Source organism: Phascolarctos cinereus, unplaced genomic scaffold (assembly GCF_003287225.1).
Source record: "Phascolarctos cinereus isolate Bilbo 61053 unplaced genomic scaffold, phaCin_HiC Scaffold_4;HRSCAF=312, whole genome shotgun sequence".
In the NCBI taxonomy this organism is placed as follows: domain Eukaryota; kingdom Metazoa; phylum Chordata; class Mammalia; order Diprotodontia; family Phascolarctidae; genus Phascolarctos; species Phascolarctos cinereus.
In genome coordinates this window covers 210,377,847-210,391,803 of record NW_027555847.1, presented here as the reverse complement: position 1 = coordinate 210,391,803, position 13,957 = coordinate 210,377,847, and the positions used below count along the sequence as shown (strand labels likewise).

General features: G+C 36.0%; 1 protein-coding gene across 1 annotated transcript in view; it reads right to left on the bottom strand.

Moving 5' to 3' along the window:
* LOC110193499 (phospholipid-transporting ATPase ABCA3-like) overlaps positions 1–13,957 on the bottom strand; it is a 337,264-nt gene that overhangs the window by 179,834 nt on the left and 143,473 nt on the right. The window contains 2 exon segments of the mRNA XM_078151735.1: positions 7,764–8,017; positions 9,603–9,768. Of these exon segments, the coding sequence (XP_078007861.1) occupies positions 7,764–8,017; positions 9,603–9,768 (420 nt within the window).

The following is a 13,957-nucleotide window of genomic DNA, read 5'->3' as shown; positions in this document are numbered from 1 at the left end:
ATAAACTAAAATCCTTATTGACTATTGATGCAGAGAAGAATCAAATGGCATAGTAGCAGGAAGAACCATAGTCTAGCTCATCTACCAAACCTCTTGCACAAAGACCTAGAAAATACACCAAACTGAATCCTGATCAGGAAATTCAGGAGAAAAAAATCAGTGAGTCATTTTTCCAGCACAGGTTGGCATATAGAGACAGATTTCTGGGGCCACTGAGGATGGTGTCTTACCAGGTATTTACCTTACAGAGCATTCCAGTGCCCAGGGACCAGAAGAGGACCAACCTGTTAATCGTAGCATGAAGCACTAGAGTAGGATCATCATGTCCAATGTCAAGAAGTAGGGTACAAGAATAAAATTGCAGATCACACATGATTTAACAGTTATCACCATAAAGGAGTGGAAAGCTTTGACCACAACATTCCAGAAGGCAAAGAATATAGGCTTATAACCGAGAATAATTTAACCAACAAAATACAGCACAATATGGAACTCTAAGGAAATTAAGGACTTGTAATCATTGCTGATGAAGAGAACAGAGCTGCTTAGAAACTTTGAAATGTAAAGACAGGAGTAAAGAGAAACAAACAAATGTAAACATGAAGAAACAATCTTACGGAATTAAACAGGGTTCAATTGTTTAGATTCTTATATGGGGAATTATAAAGGGAGACATACCTTCATAATTCTATTATTATCATCGGCAATAGAGTCTACTTACACAGGTCTGGCAGTTATTCCATTGTTACGTTTTGATGATCTTATAAGAAGAATGCAAAAGGAAAGGAAGAGAAATGAATTGGGATTGGGGAAAGGGAGAGGAAGAATAAGAAAAATCATCTCACATAAAGAAGGTATAGAAGTAGAAGTTGATACCACAAGGAGCAGGATGTGGAGGTAGCAGGCAATACTTGAATCTCACTGTCCTCTGAATTCGTTAAAGGAAAAAAGAACACACACACACAGAGTTGGATACAGAAATACATTTCAACCAACAGTGAAACAGGAAGGAAAGGGCTTAAGGAAAATGGTAGGAAGAAGAGGGAAGACAGATGAAAGGAGTCAAAAGCAAAATAAACTTTTAAAGAGTGGGCAGAAACAAAGAGAAGAAAAAGCATAAGAGAACAGAATGTAGGAAAATACATATTTAAAAATTATAACTGTGAATGGAATGAACTTGCCCATAAATAGAAGAGGATAGCAGAATTCATAAGAAACCAGAATCCAACCACATGTTATGTACATGAAATATACTTGCAACTAAAAGATACATACAGAGTTAAAATAAGGGGCTGGAGCAAAATCTATTATGCTTCAATTAAAATAAAAACAGCAGGGAAGGTAACCATGATCTCAGACAAAGAAACAGTAAAAATTATATCTAATTAAAAGAGATAAAGATAACTACATTTTTCTGAAAGGTACCATAGATAATGATTAATATCAATACTAAGCATACATGTACCAGACGAATTTACAAGTTAATTGTACTAAACATTTAAAGAATAATAAATTCAAATACTATAAAATAGTCCTACTAAATCCCTCTTATGACACAAAAACCTAAGACTCAAGACAGAGAAAGAAAATTAATACCCTTTATAAAGACTTCCTTAATGTAAAGTAGTATCAATCTAAAACTGAGAGCCAAAATTGATCTACAATGATGATAAGCTAGAGGCATTTACAATAAGATCAAGAATAAAGCAAAGTTGGCCATTATCACCATTACTATTCAATATAGTACAAGAAATGCTACTTAAAGGATCAAGAAATTGAAGAACTAAGCACAGGCTAGGAGGAAACAATATTATTACATTTTGTAGAAGATAAAATGATTTACTTTTAGAATCCTAAAGTCAGAATTTATGTATATTACCAACAAAACCCAACAGGAAGAGACAGAGAAATTCCATTTAAAACTGAATAAAATATTTGGTGAACACATGTATAGGAACTTCATGAACAGAACTACAAAATACTCTTTACACAAATACAGATCTAAATAAATGGAGAAGTATCAATTACAAATGGGTAGGCCAACCCAGAATAATAAAAATGACAGTATTAGCTAACTAAAATTAACTTATTCTATGTCATATCAGTCAAACTACCAAAGGTTTCTTTTGTAGAGCTAGAAAAATAAAAAAATTCATCTGGAGGAGCATCAAGAATCTCAAGGGAATGAATAAAGAAAAGTGGGAAGGAAGGAGCCTAAGCAATATTAGATCTCCAGTGATATTACAAAGCTATAATCAAAATAATTTGGTACTGAGTAATAAATAGAGAGGTGGAACAGATTAGGTACAAAAGATGCAGAAGCAAATGATAACAGTGTCTAATGAATCCAAAGATCTCAATTACTGTGTTAAAAAAAATCGGTATTCAATAAGAACTACTGGAAAGATTGGAAAGCAATCTGGTAGAAACTAGGTATAGATCTATACCTCCCACAATATGCTAAGATAATCTCCAAATGGGTATATGACTTAACTATGAAGGGTACATTATAAATAAATTAGAGCATGGAAGAAATTACCTGCCTGACTGATGAACAGGGAGAGAGTTCATGACCAAGAAGGGAGCAAGAGGGCCACAGAAAGTAAAATACGCAATTTTTATAAATTTTCTGCACAAAAAAAGCAAAGCAAAGCAGTTAAAGTTCTAAAAGAAGTAGGTGAATGGGGAGAAGGGGAGGAATCTCTGTCACAATTATCTCTGATAAGTATCTCATTTCTTTGGGGATGCATCTATATCTATCTATCTAGAACATTTATCACATTTATCAATTTTATAAGAATATAAGATAATAATATTTATCAAATTTATGAGGATAAGAGCCATTCATCAACTGACAAATGATCAAAGTTTTCTAAGGAAGAAACCCAAAGTATCAATAGCCATGATAAAAAAATGTTCTAAATACTAATTAGAGAAATGAAAATTAAACCAATTCTAAAGTTTTACCTCACACCCATCAGATCTGCAAAGTTGACAAAAAATGAAAATGACAAATGCTGGAAGGGCTCCAGGAAAATAGCCACTGTTTGGAGGCACTGTGAATAGTTCTAGTTATTCTAGAAAGCAATTTGGACTTAAGTCCAAACAGCTATTAAACTAAGTATATCCTTTGACCTAGAAATATCACTATTGTACCAGGTTTATATCCCAAAAAGGTCACAGAAAAAGGAAAAGGATCTATGTGTACAAAAATATTTATAGTAGCTCTTTTGTGGTGGCAAAGAACTGGAAATTGAGAGGATAAATTCATCAATTGTTGAATAACTGAACAAATCATAATATATAAACATGAAGGAATATTATTGTGCTATAAGAAATAAAGGGAATGTTTTCAGAGAAATCCAGGAAGACTTGTGTGAACTGATGACAAATTTAGTGAGCAAAAGCAGAAGAATAATTTATATAATAACAACAATATTATAAAGATAAAGAGCTTTGAAAGACTTAGGAACTCTGATTAATGACCAATCACTAGTCTAGAGAACTTATGACAAAACATGCTATCTTCTTATGGACAGAGAGGTGATGGAGTACAGATTGAGACTTTTTTTAATATGGCCAGTGTGGGAATTTGTTTTGCTAAACTACACATATCTGTTAACAGGGGGTTTATTTTTCTTGCTTTCTCAATTAGGGAGAAGGGAGGAAAAGAAAGCAGACTTTCACTGACTGAAAAAAAAAGTAACAAAAAAAAATAAAAAATTACCTACTGTCACTGCCTCTACTCTTACAGTCAATCCTCAACACTACCATCTAGCTTACTTTATCACTTCACTAAAACTTTTCTCTCTAAAATTACTAGCGATCTCTTAATTGCCAAACTATGGTCTTCTCTCAATCCTCATCTATCTTGATCTATCTGCTGCATTTGACATACTGACCATCTTTTCCTCCTTCTATCTGGGTTTTTATGACATTATTCTCACTCACAGTTCTCCAATTTGATGGAGAGCTCTTTCTCAGACTTCTTGGCTGTCTCATCATTCACATAATGTCCCCTAACTGTTGATGTTTCTCAAAGGTTGTGTCCTAGGTTGTCTTCTCTTCTCCCTCTACACTTTTTCTCTTGGTAATCTCATCAGGTCTCATGGATTTAACTACCATCTCTATCCTGATTACTCATAATCCTATATATCCAGCTCCAGTTTCCCTTGAACTTGTGTTCCATATCACCAATTGCCTATGATCAGATACCTCTTAAACTTAACATGTCTAAAAGTGAATTCATCTTTCTTCTTCATCCCTCCCCCTACCAAACTTCTCTATTTTTCTCAAAGGCACTGCCATCCTTCTAATGTCTTTGGGTTCATAATCTTAAAATTATCCTGGACTTTTTAAGTTTCCCTCAACCCACATATCCAATCTTGCCATTTCTATGTAGCATCAAAACATCTCTCACATTTGACCCATTCTCTCCATTCACACAACTACCTACCACTTTAGGTCAGGTCTTCTTTACCTCTCAACTAGATTATTATTGTTTTGTAGAAATCTTAAGCTCAACATGCTCAAAACTGAACTCATTATATTTTACCCCCAAACTTTGCCCTTTTCTTAACTTCCCTATTACTGTTAAGGGTACCATCACTTTCAACCTGAATCTTATCCTCAACTCCTCACTCTCACCCCACTCCCATATCTAATCTGTTGTCAAAACCTGTCAATTTTACCTTTTTTTTTTTTTTGGGGGGATGAGGCAATTGGGGTTAAGTGACTTGCCCAGAGTAACACAGCTAGTGAGTGTTACGTGTCTGAGGCCAGATTTGAAGTCAGGTCCCCCTGACTCCAGGGCCGGTGCTCTATCCACTGTGCCACCTACCTGCTCCAATTTTACCCTTTTAATATCTCCACTTGCACATAACCCCTTTCTCTACTCTAAGAGTAGACCTTTATCATCTTGCACTTGGACAACTGCAATAGCCTACTGATAAGCCTTCCTGTGAAAAGTCTCTTCCGTTCCATCCCTACTTAATTATCAAAGTGATCTTCCTAAAGTGCAGATATGATCATGTCTTCCATCTACTCAATAAGCTTCTGTAGCTCCCTATTACTTCCAAGATCAAATATAAAATCCTCTTGTTTGGCATTCAAAGCCCTTCATAACCTGATCTCCTCTCACACCAATCCCTCTCCCACGTACTCTATAATCTAGCAACACTGGCTTTTTCTTGCTATTCCTCAAAAAAGAAACTGCATTTTCCAACTGGGCATTTCCATTCCTTTTTCTCTGGAATGCTCTCCTCCTTCATCTCTACCTCCTGGTTTCCTTCAAGCCCTAGCTAAAATGTCACCTTTTATAGTAAGCTTTTCCTAATCCTTCTTAATTCTATTGCCTTCCCTCTTACTTCTAATTTATCCTGTACATAGTTTATTTGTATATAGTTGTTTCCACATTGTCTCCTCCACTAAGACTGTGAGTTCCTTGAGGGAAAGGACTGTCTTTTGCCTTTCTTTATTGCCCAAGTACTTAGCATAATCCCTGGCACATTGCAGAAACTTAAATGTTTATTGACTGTCTCTCTCTCTTCAGCAACTGATGCTCTGCCTGGATTAATTAGTCCCATGGTTAGGATACTCCCACCCCCTCATTTTCTTCCCATACCAGTAATTCTGAATTCTTAGCTACAAACTCCATTCGTGAACCCACTGCCTACTCTCTTACTCCCATTCCCATATTTCTCTCCACCCAAAACGTCCCATTCTGGATTTACCCAGTATCTCCACTGGGCTCTGTGGAATGTCTGCTCCATAATTAATAAACCTGCTTTTATCTAAAATCTTTTCTCACCTGCTCTGTCCTTTAGTTTTCAATGAGACCCAGTTCTCTCCAATGTATGCTATATACCTGGCTACTCTTTCTAGTATTGGTTGCACTTCCAATCATATCTCCTGACTAATTAATTCTGAATGATGTAGGTACTGGAATATTCTTACTTCCCCATTGCCACTTCCAGTCTCTTCCTCTACCACCATCACTCAATAACTTCTCCTCCTTCAAGGTTCATTCAATCCAACTTTCACCTAATAAAGATTACAGTAGATGTTATCTACTAATCCTAAGGATAACTTTCTTCCTTCCTCAATGAGTCCAATGCTTGTCTTAGTCTTTCTTTCCACTTCAACTCTTTTCTTCACACTAGGAGAATTCAAAATATATACATACATATTGATACTCAAGTACCCTAATTTCCCAGTATCTCAATTTATTCATTTTCCATTCCTTTTCCCTCATTCCACCTTACCTATACACAGAGATGATCATACCGTAATCATGAGATTACCCATAAATTGTCTTCTCTGTTCTTGAACTCTGAAATTCCTTTATCTGTAATAACTTTCTATTATTCTATCTTTTCCTATGTCTCACAGCCCCTATCCCTGTTTTTCATCCTCATTGACCTCTTATTCCTCTACTCTTCAGCTTTTTCCCCTAGGCCATCACCTCTGCATTGGCTACACTTTCCTCCCTTTTATATTTCTGCCTTTTGGTGAATTAATTCAACTCTATACTAAATACATTAGGTCCTTGGTTCCTTTGGCCTATCATTTATCACACCCTGCCAACCTCAACCTTGGATTACTCTCATCATCTTCTGTCTTAATTTCTATTGGCTTGCTGCTGAATGGAGCTGAAGAAAATCATGTAACTATTCTTACTGGACCTGCTACAAATTTGTTAAATAACCTCCATTTGGCCCTCATGGCAATCATCTTATTTATATCTCTCTAATCAATTCCTATTCTGGTCAACACAGTAGTTATTCCAACCCATTTCATCCCTTTAAGCTTCCCATAGAACCCTAATTCATAATTCACTGAAAATGGAGGCCACTTACTAACTCACACAATACAGATATCTTCCCCAACTATTTTCTCCTTTACCTCTGTCTCACATGAAGATGTGGTCCTTCTCTTTGCCAAGGCAAACCTCTCTACATTGACCCTTGATCACAATTCTATCCTACCTTCTTCATTAAACTCCCTTCTCTATCTTCTCCACTCTCTCAGTGATCTTCAATATTTCCCTATCTACTTTCCTACTGCCTACAAACATACTCATATTCTCCCATTCTTAAAAAAATCTCACTTGATTTGACCATGCCTACTGGCTAGAGTCCTATATCTCTCTTCCCCTTTGTACCTAAACTCCTTGAGAAATCCATCTATGTTCAGTGCTTCTACTTCTTATTTCATTTGATTCTAAACCCTCTACCACCTAGCTTTCTACCTTACAATTCAACTAAAACTGCTCTCTTCAAAATCACCAATAATTTCTTGATTGGCAAATCTAATGTTCATTTCTTAATCATTTTTCTTTTTGACCTCTCTGCAACCTTTGACACTGTTGATAACCTCCTCCTGGATATTGCTTTCTTTTGGTTGTTCTTCCATCTGTCTGATCTCAATAATGACCAATACCAATAACAAAGTAATATCCAGATACAACTTTGGAGGGACAGTAAGAGATCATTCCAAACTGAAAAGAAAAGAAGCATACTCAAGAATTAGGTCAGAAAACATCAGAGTAGGACATGGAAAAGTAAGTCAAGACACTCAGTGACTCCTTGTAACCTGCTACCACATGTGCTTTATTATTATGATACCTTATATCAACTAACTAGTATTACTGAGTGTAGGGCAATAACCCAAGCCCTCTACTAAGTATTGTTTCTTGAGTTACTAGCATTCCACAGCAGCTCAATCTACCAAAAGGTGTGAAATTCAAACACAAATGAGATTACCTTCAACTGCTTTTCCTTTTCTTGAACGATGACCCGGATGATCATGAGTACATTTAAAGAGTAAATCAGTAGAATTATTAGGGGCAGCACTTGGCCCAGGAACTCAAGGAAGTTGTCAGAAACAAACTGTGGGAATGGAAACCTCTTTATGCTGACAGTGACACGATTAATGAGCCAATGATCTTTCCCATGATATTTAATGATGGCTTTGTCTACAGCATGCTGAATGGCTAGGAACCCTTCAGAAATGTATCCTGAATGAGAAAGCAAAGGACACTACATATAGATTGAAAAATACTCACAGGGAAAGAAGGCAAATGTGAATTTTATTCAAGTAGGACAATAATTTTCATCTAGAAAAATATTAATAGACACATATCTATAGTGCTTCTTCTGGCACTTAATGCACACTTGTGAACTAAATGTACTTACCTTATTTCTGTGCCTTTTCCACCTCCTTCCAAATTGATATATTTTATGTCAATTGATAGGCTAGACACATTTTATCAACTAAACAGAAAGTAGGTTAATTTAAATAGCGAGCTATAAACAACTTTAAAAGATTCTAATTTTTGGTAAATTAGGAATAGGATTTTGAATCTTTGTTTAGGTAAATTACCTATATCTTGACTATATATACTAAAATGTCATTTATAAAACTGGTTATCCAATAACTTAAGCTATAATAGAGGCTTTTAAAAGACTTGACTTTAAAAGACTTGCAAACCTCCAAATAAGAAAAAGTATACATTTTTCTTATGATGACATCTCACCTGAACCTGTAGAAAGAAAAGAACGGTCTCTGGAAATCATGTTACAGTTTTTGTAAATTTCAACAACAAAATTATTATTGGGTGGTTTAGTTTTTTGTTTACACAGAAAACACAGAGGCTTTTAGAGTATTTTGTATGATATTCTTATCTATTCCTGAAATAACCAGCTAAAAGAAATATACACAAGCAAATAAAACCCACAAAACTCTTCTATCAGAAAAAAGAAGTATGCTAGCTTTTCTTAACTTGACTATAACAATCCTGCTTAGGCCTTCTTCATGTCAGTTTATTCGTAAATGGCCTAGAAAAGCCAGTATTTATTTCATAGAATTTTATAGCTAGAGGAGATCTTAAATAACGTACCAAATAAAAATTCGACATTCTACAGATAAGGAAATTGAGTCACAGAGAAATAAAGGGACTTTCCTAGGTTACAGTTAGTGAGTAGTAGAGATGAGATTATATCTAGGTGTTTTATATGTAGGTCAGTATTTTTTCTACTACCACTTCTATTACTTTTACTGCTACTACTACTTCTCATAAATGTCGAAGGTCCTCTAAGCCAGACTTATTAAATATCACGGTAATCTGACTTTGCTAAATTACTCAGAAACACAATGTCTTCAATTTGTCTTCTTTGCTTCTTCTTCTTCTTCTTCTTCTTCTTCTTCTTCTTCTTCTTCTTCTTCTTCTTCTTCTTCTCTTTCTCTGAAAGAAAACCCTCCTCTTCTGAAAGAATGAGTTTGTTTTCCTCAAACAGTCCCTCCATTTATGTTTTTTTCTCACTCAATTCTCTTATTCTGATTTGTCTTTAATTGTGATATTACATGCTATTTCTAAATAATCTCACCTCACAAGTTAATTCATTATGATTTTTCATAGGAGCCAGACTCTTTTCCGACTATAACTATCAAATTACAGATAGTTTAAACATTTAACAAACACAAAAATAGCCTAAACATAAACACATTTTCTTCATAGATAAAAAAATAAATACACAATATCAGTTATTAAAAGTAATCATTTGAGTTATAAATAAAATAAATATGCTTAAAATCATTCTCACCAGGATTTCCCCCATCACTGAAAAGATGATTCCGGGGTCCTGGTAATGGGTAAAGTGGAAAGAGATAGGCTGTGTGCCAGCCTTCTGGCTCCTTTGGCATTAAGAAAAGCTTCCCTGTTGGCCCAGTGTTTCTTGGAAAGAAACTAAAACGCAGGTGGTATCTAACCTACAAGAAATAATTAGAAAACAGGTTCAGTGAGATATAGATATTAAAGAAGAAAGACAAACCAAAGAACGATTGTAACTATTTAAGAAGTTCCATATAGTGTCAAAGTGAGTGAACACATAAGGTAGGTAAAGACAGTAACACTGATATGGCAGCTAGGTAGTACAATGGATGGAATTCTAAAGTTGGAGTCAGGAAAACCTGAGTTCAAATAATGCCTCAAACACTTAGCTTTGTAACCCTGGGCAAGTTACTTAACCTCTCTAGGTATCTATAAAATGAGAGAGTTGAACTCAATGGCCTTTGAAGTCCCTTCCATTCTAAATCTTTAACTATATGGCATAAGTAGAGCCATCTCTCAACCCAAATCCATCTAAATTTCTAATTCAATTAAAAAAAAACCAATAAGTGCCTATTCTTAATGACACTGTGTTAGGTACTGGGAACACAAAGAAAAAAATGGTAAGAGTCTTTAAAGAGCTTTCATTGTACTGGGGAATACAAGCACAGTTTATAGCATATATAACAGACAGCATAAATATAAGGCAATTGGAGAGGGGATGGTGATGGCTTAGGGCATGATGAAAGGCTCTTAGGTAGGAGGTGTCATTTGAAAAACTGAGCTATGAAGGAAATTAGGGATTCTTTTTTATTTTTATATATATTTTTTAAATTTGAGATTCTAAGAAGCAGAAATGCACAGGGAAAGCTTATGCAAACGCATCATGAAAGGGGATGAAATATCACCTATAAGGAAGAACAAGGAGAGAGAGAAAGAGAGAAAGAGAGAGAGAGAGACAGAGTCAGAGTCATACAGGAAAGGTGACACCTGGGAAATATTGTGAAGAAAACTAGGGATTTTTTTTGAGTTAGGCAAGATAAGCAAGGAGCACATGGAGTGTACCACAAGTACAAAGGTACACAAGCAATAAACAGAATGCAAGGTAGGTATAGCTACCAGGCCAGTATGACTTGGAGTATATGAAAGGAAGTAATATAAAATAATACTGGAGAAGTAAGTGAGACCCAGATTGTGACTGGTTTCAGTATTTCATTGAGGCAGCAGTCTAAGTATGGCCTTACAGCCAAAGTCCTATAAATGTGAGGGACTTGTAGTTTGAAGCAGTTGCTACAGTGGGGAATGAGATAGGGAGTTGATATGAGAAGAGTATTAAAGCTGTTGAAAAGTAATGATAGGGAGAAGATTCTGGGAAGATGTAGGAATAGGTCAGAAAATTCCAAGCTTTCTAAATTTCCTCTACAAACAACATAAAATAACACCTCAGGGCAAATGTAGAGTGGTAAAAATAAACAAGAGTTGGGGCAGAACAGTGGGCCTCCTGGGATAACCAGAAAAGGTTTGTTCCCTGTGAAGTGTAAACACCTCTAGGCTAGTTTCACTGAAACAGTAAGCTGGGTGAGCCCTTGGGCTAGCTGGGTTGGGAGGAAGCCTTGGCCTGAGAAACAGGAATTTTTACCTCCCAGACAGTGTGGGGAGTCTCTGAGTGGGGGAAGATTGAGGAAACCTCTGCTGATAAGGGATACCAGGCCCAGCTGTGCTACCAAGATGTGGCCCTAGACTAGAAGGAACCAACACATCTGGTGAATGCAGAAGCAATGGGGCAGGACGACGCTGGCTATGGGCACTTACAGGAGGCCAGAGTTCCTAGTTTTAGTTCCAGGCCAAAGGGGAGAACCGAAGGAGGATCTGAGGCTAGAGACACCATCCCCCATACCCCAGGACTAGAGGTGATTATAATACTAAGCTTCTACAAAGAAAACAAAGGGTGGGCTAAGGAGAAAGAACCCAATCCCAGAAAGTTACTACAGGAATAGAGAAGCCCAGGGTCTATCTTCAGAAAAGAATAATGAAGCAAAAAAAAAGCGCCTTTCCTACACCAAGGTGTAATGTCAAATAGTCACTTCCCCCACCTCAAGACTTTAAAAATCAAATAATTTCTCAATGGGGGGGGAAGAAAAAAGAGAATTTGGAACTCAAAGTTTTTAAAACAAATGTTTAAATTGTTTTTACATGTAACTGGGGGAAAATAAAATACTAAATTAAAAAAATGAGAGAGATGGAGGAAAATTTTTTTTAATAAAGAACAATCCAAGAAAAACAAGATTATGAAAAGAAAGTCAACCAACTAGAAAAGGAGATCTAGAATCTTAAGGAAGAAAATGATTCCTTGAAAATTAGAATTGGGCAAGGGAAAGCCAGTGAAGTTATAAGAGACCAAGAAATAACAAAATATAAAGAATAAAAAATGGAAGAGAAAGTGAAATATCTCATAAGAAAAACAATTGATCTGGAGAGATCATGAAGAGAAAACATAAGAATAGACCACCTGAAAACTATGATCAAAATAAGAATCTGATACAATAATACAAGAAATAATTGAAGAAACTCATCCTGAAGTGTTACAAGAGGGGAAAATAGAAATAGAAAAAATCCACTGAAGAGGTCCCTATGAGGAAAACTTACAAGGTATCATAGCTGAATTCCAAAACCCCCAACTCAAGGAGAAAAATACTATGAGAAATAAGAAAAAAACAATTCAAATATAGCAGAGCCACAATTTGAATCACACAAGACCTAGCAGCAGCTAAAAGACGGCAGATCCTGGAATACTACATATTGAAGAGCAAAAGAAGTGGGGTTGTGGCCAAAAATATCACACCCAGCAAAGTTAAGCATAATTGTAAATGAAAAAAAAAATGGGCATTCAACAAATTGCTAGACCTTCAGGCTTTTACTGCAAAAACACAATAGAACACAATAGATAATTTGACAGACAAGATTCAAGAGAAATATAAGGCAAACATCAAAGACTCAAGGGACTCAATAAGGGCAGAATGTTTACTTTTTATGAGGAAATGTAAACCATATGCGTAAGATTGTAATTAATAACTGTGTAGTTCAAAAGAAAGATTGGGGTAGAGCTGAGTATGACATGATTCTAAAAAGTAATACTGTCTAGGAAAAGGTAAAAAGACTAATTATTTCATACAAATGAGGTGTGACAGGAAGAACTGACACAGAGGAATTAAATGAGGGAGGACGGCTGGTAGTTCTGAAATCCTACTCTCATGGGAATGGGTTAAAAAGGGAACAATACATGTATATAGCTAGTTCAGGGGGTCTGCAAATTTTTGATGCCTCCAAGATGTGATCTAGAAAGAGGTACAGTGCCTACTTTCTTAGTCTTCACTCTGGTCTATCCTACATACTGTTGCCAAAGTAATTTTCCTTTAAGTGAAGATCTAACCATGTGACTCCCTACTCAATCGACAGCACTACCTTTCTACTTTACTTCTGAAACTCCTCTGTTTAGCTTATAAAGCTCTATACTACCTGGTCTAAACGTATCTTTCCAGCCTTAATGGATATACTCCCCCTCCTGCACTCTGAGATCCAGCCAAACTTATCTTCTTCTCTGTTCCTCATACACAACACCTCTTTTCCATTCTCTATGCCTTTGTACTAGCTATTCTCCATGCTAGGGATTAATGTACTCCTTCCTTACCTCCATATCACAAAAACCCTCTCACCCTTTAAGATACACCTCAAGCACCATTTTCTGCATGAAGCATTTCCTATTATCCCCAACTGTTACTACCTCTCTTTAAAATTGCCTTTTACTTAATGGTTCTGTATATATTTATATTTATTCACTTAATATTTATGCTATCTCTATTTTTATATGTACTTGTTGTATCCTCCAATGGCTGAGATTTACTCGAGCCTACTTGTCAACAGGAGTGTCACAGATGTTTTGATTCCTTTAGAGTCTGGCCAATATGACGGAGTTTTAATAAACCTTGTCTTTGGCGGAAAGAAGGATTGGGTTGAATTCATTCTCTATTAATGTATTCTATGTGGTCACTCCCTGCAAACTTTGGGGGAAAGCATGTGTTGTATTTTGAGCCAATGAAGGAGACAGGGAAGTACTGGTTAAATCTATGACAATATGGTTTCACAGAAATTAAAGTAGGAGATTACATAGATGGAAAAGGTGTTCAAAAATTTGAGATGCTATGGAAAGGTTAAAAAGGATGAAGGCAAAGAGAAAGCCATTAGATTTGAAGGTGAAGAAATGATCTTTCAGATAGTATTTTTGAAGAGGTATGGGCCTCCAACTCCCCTCCCCCCCCAATTTTCCTTGAACTTTCCCACAACGCCAAATCT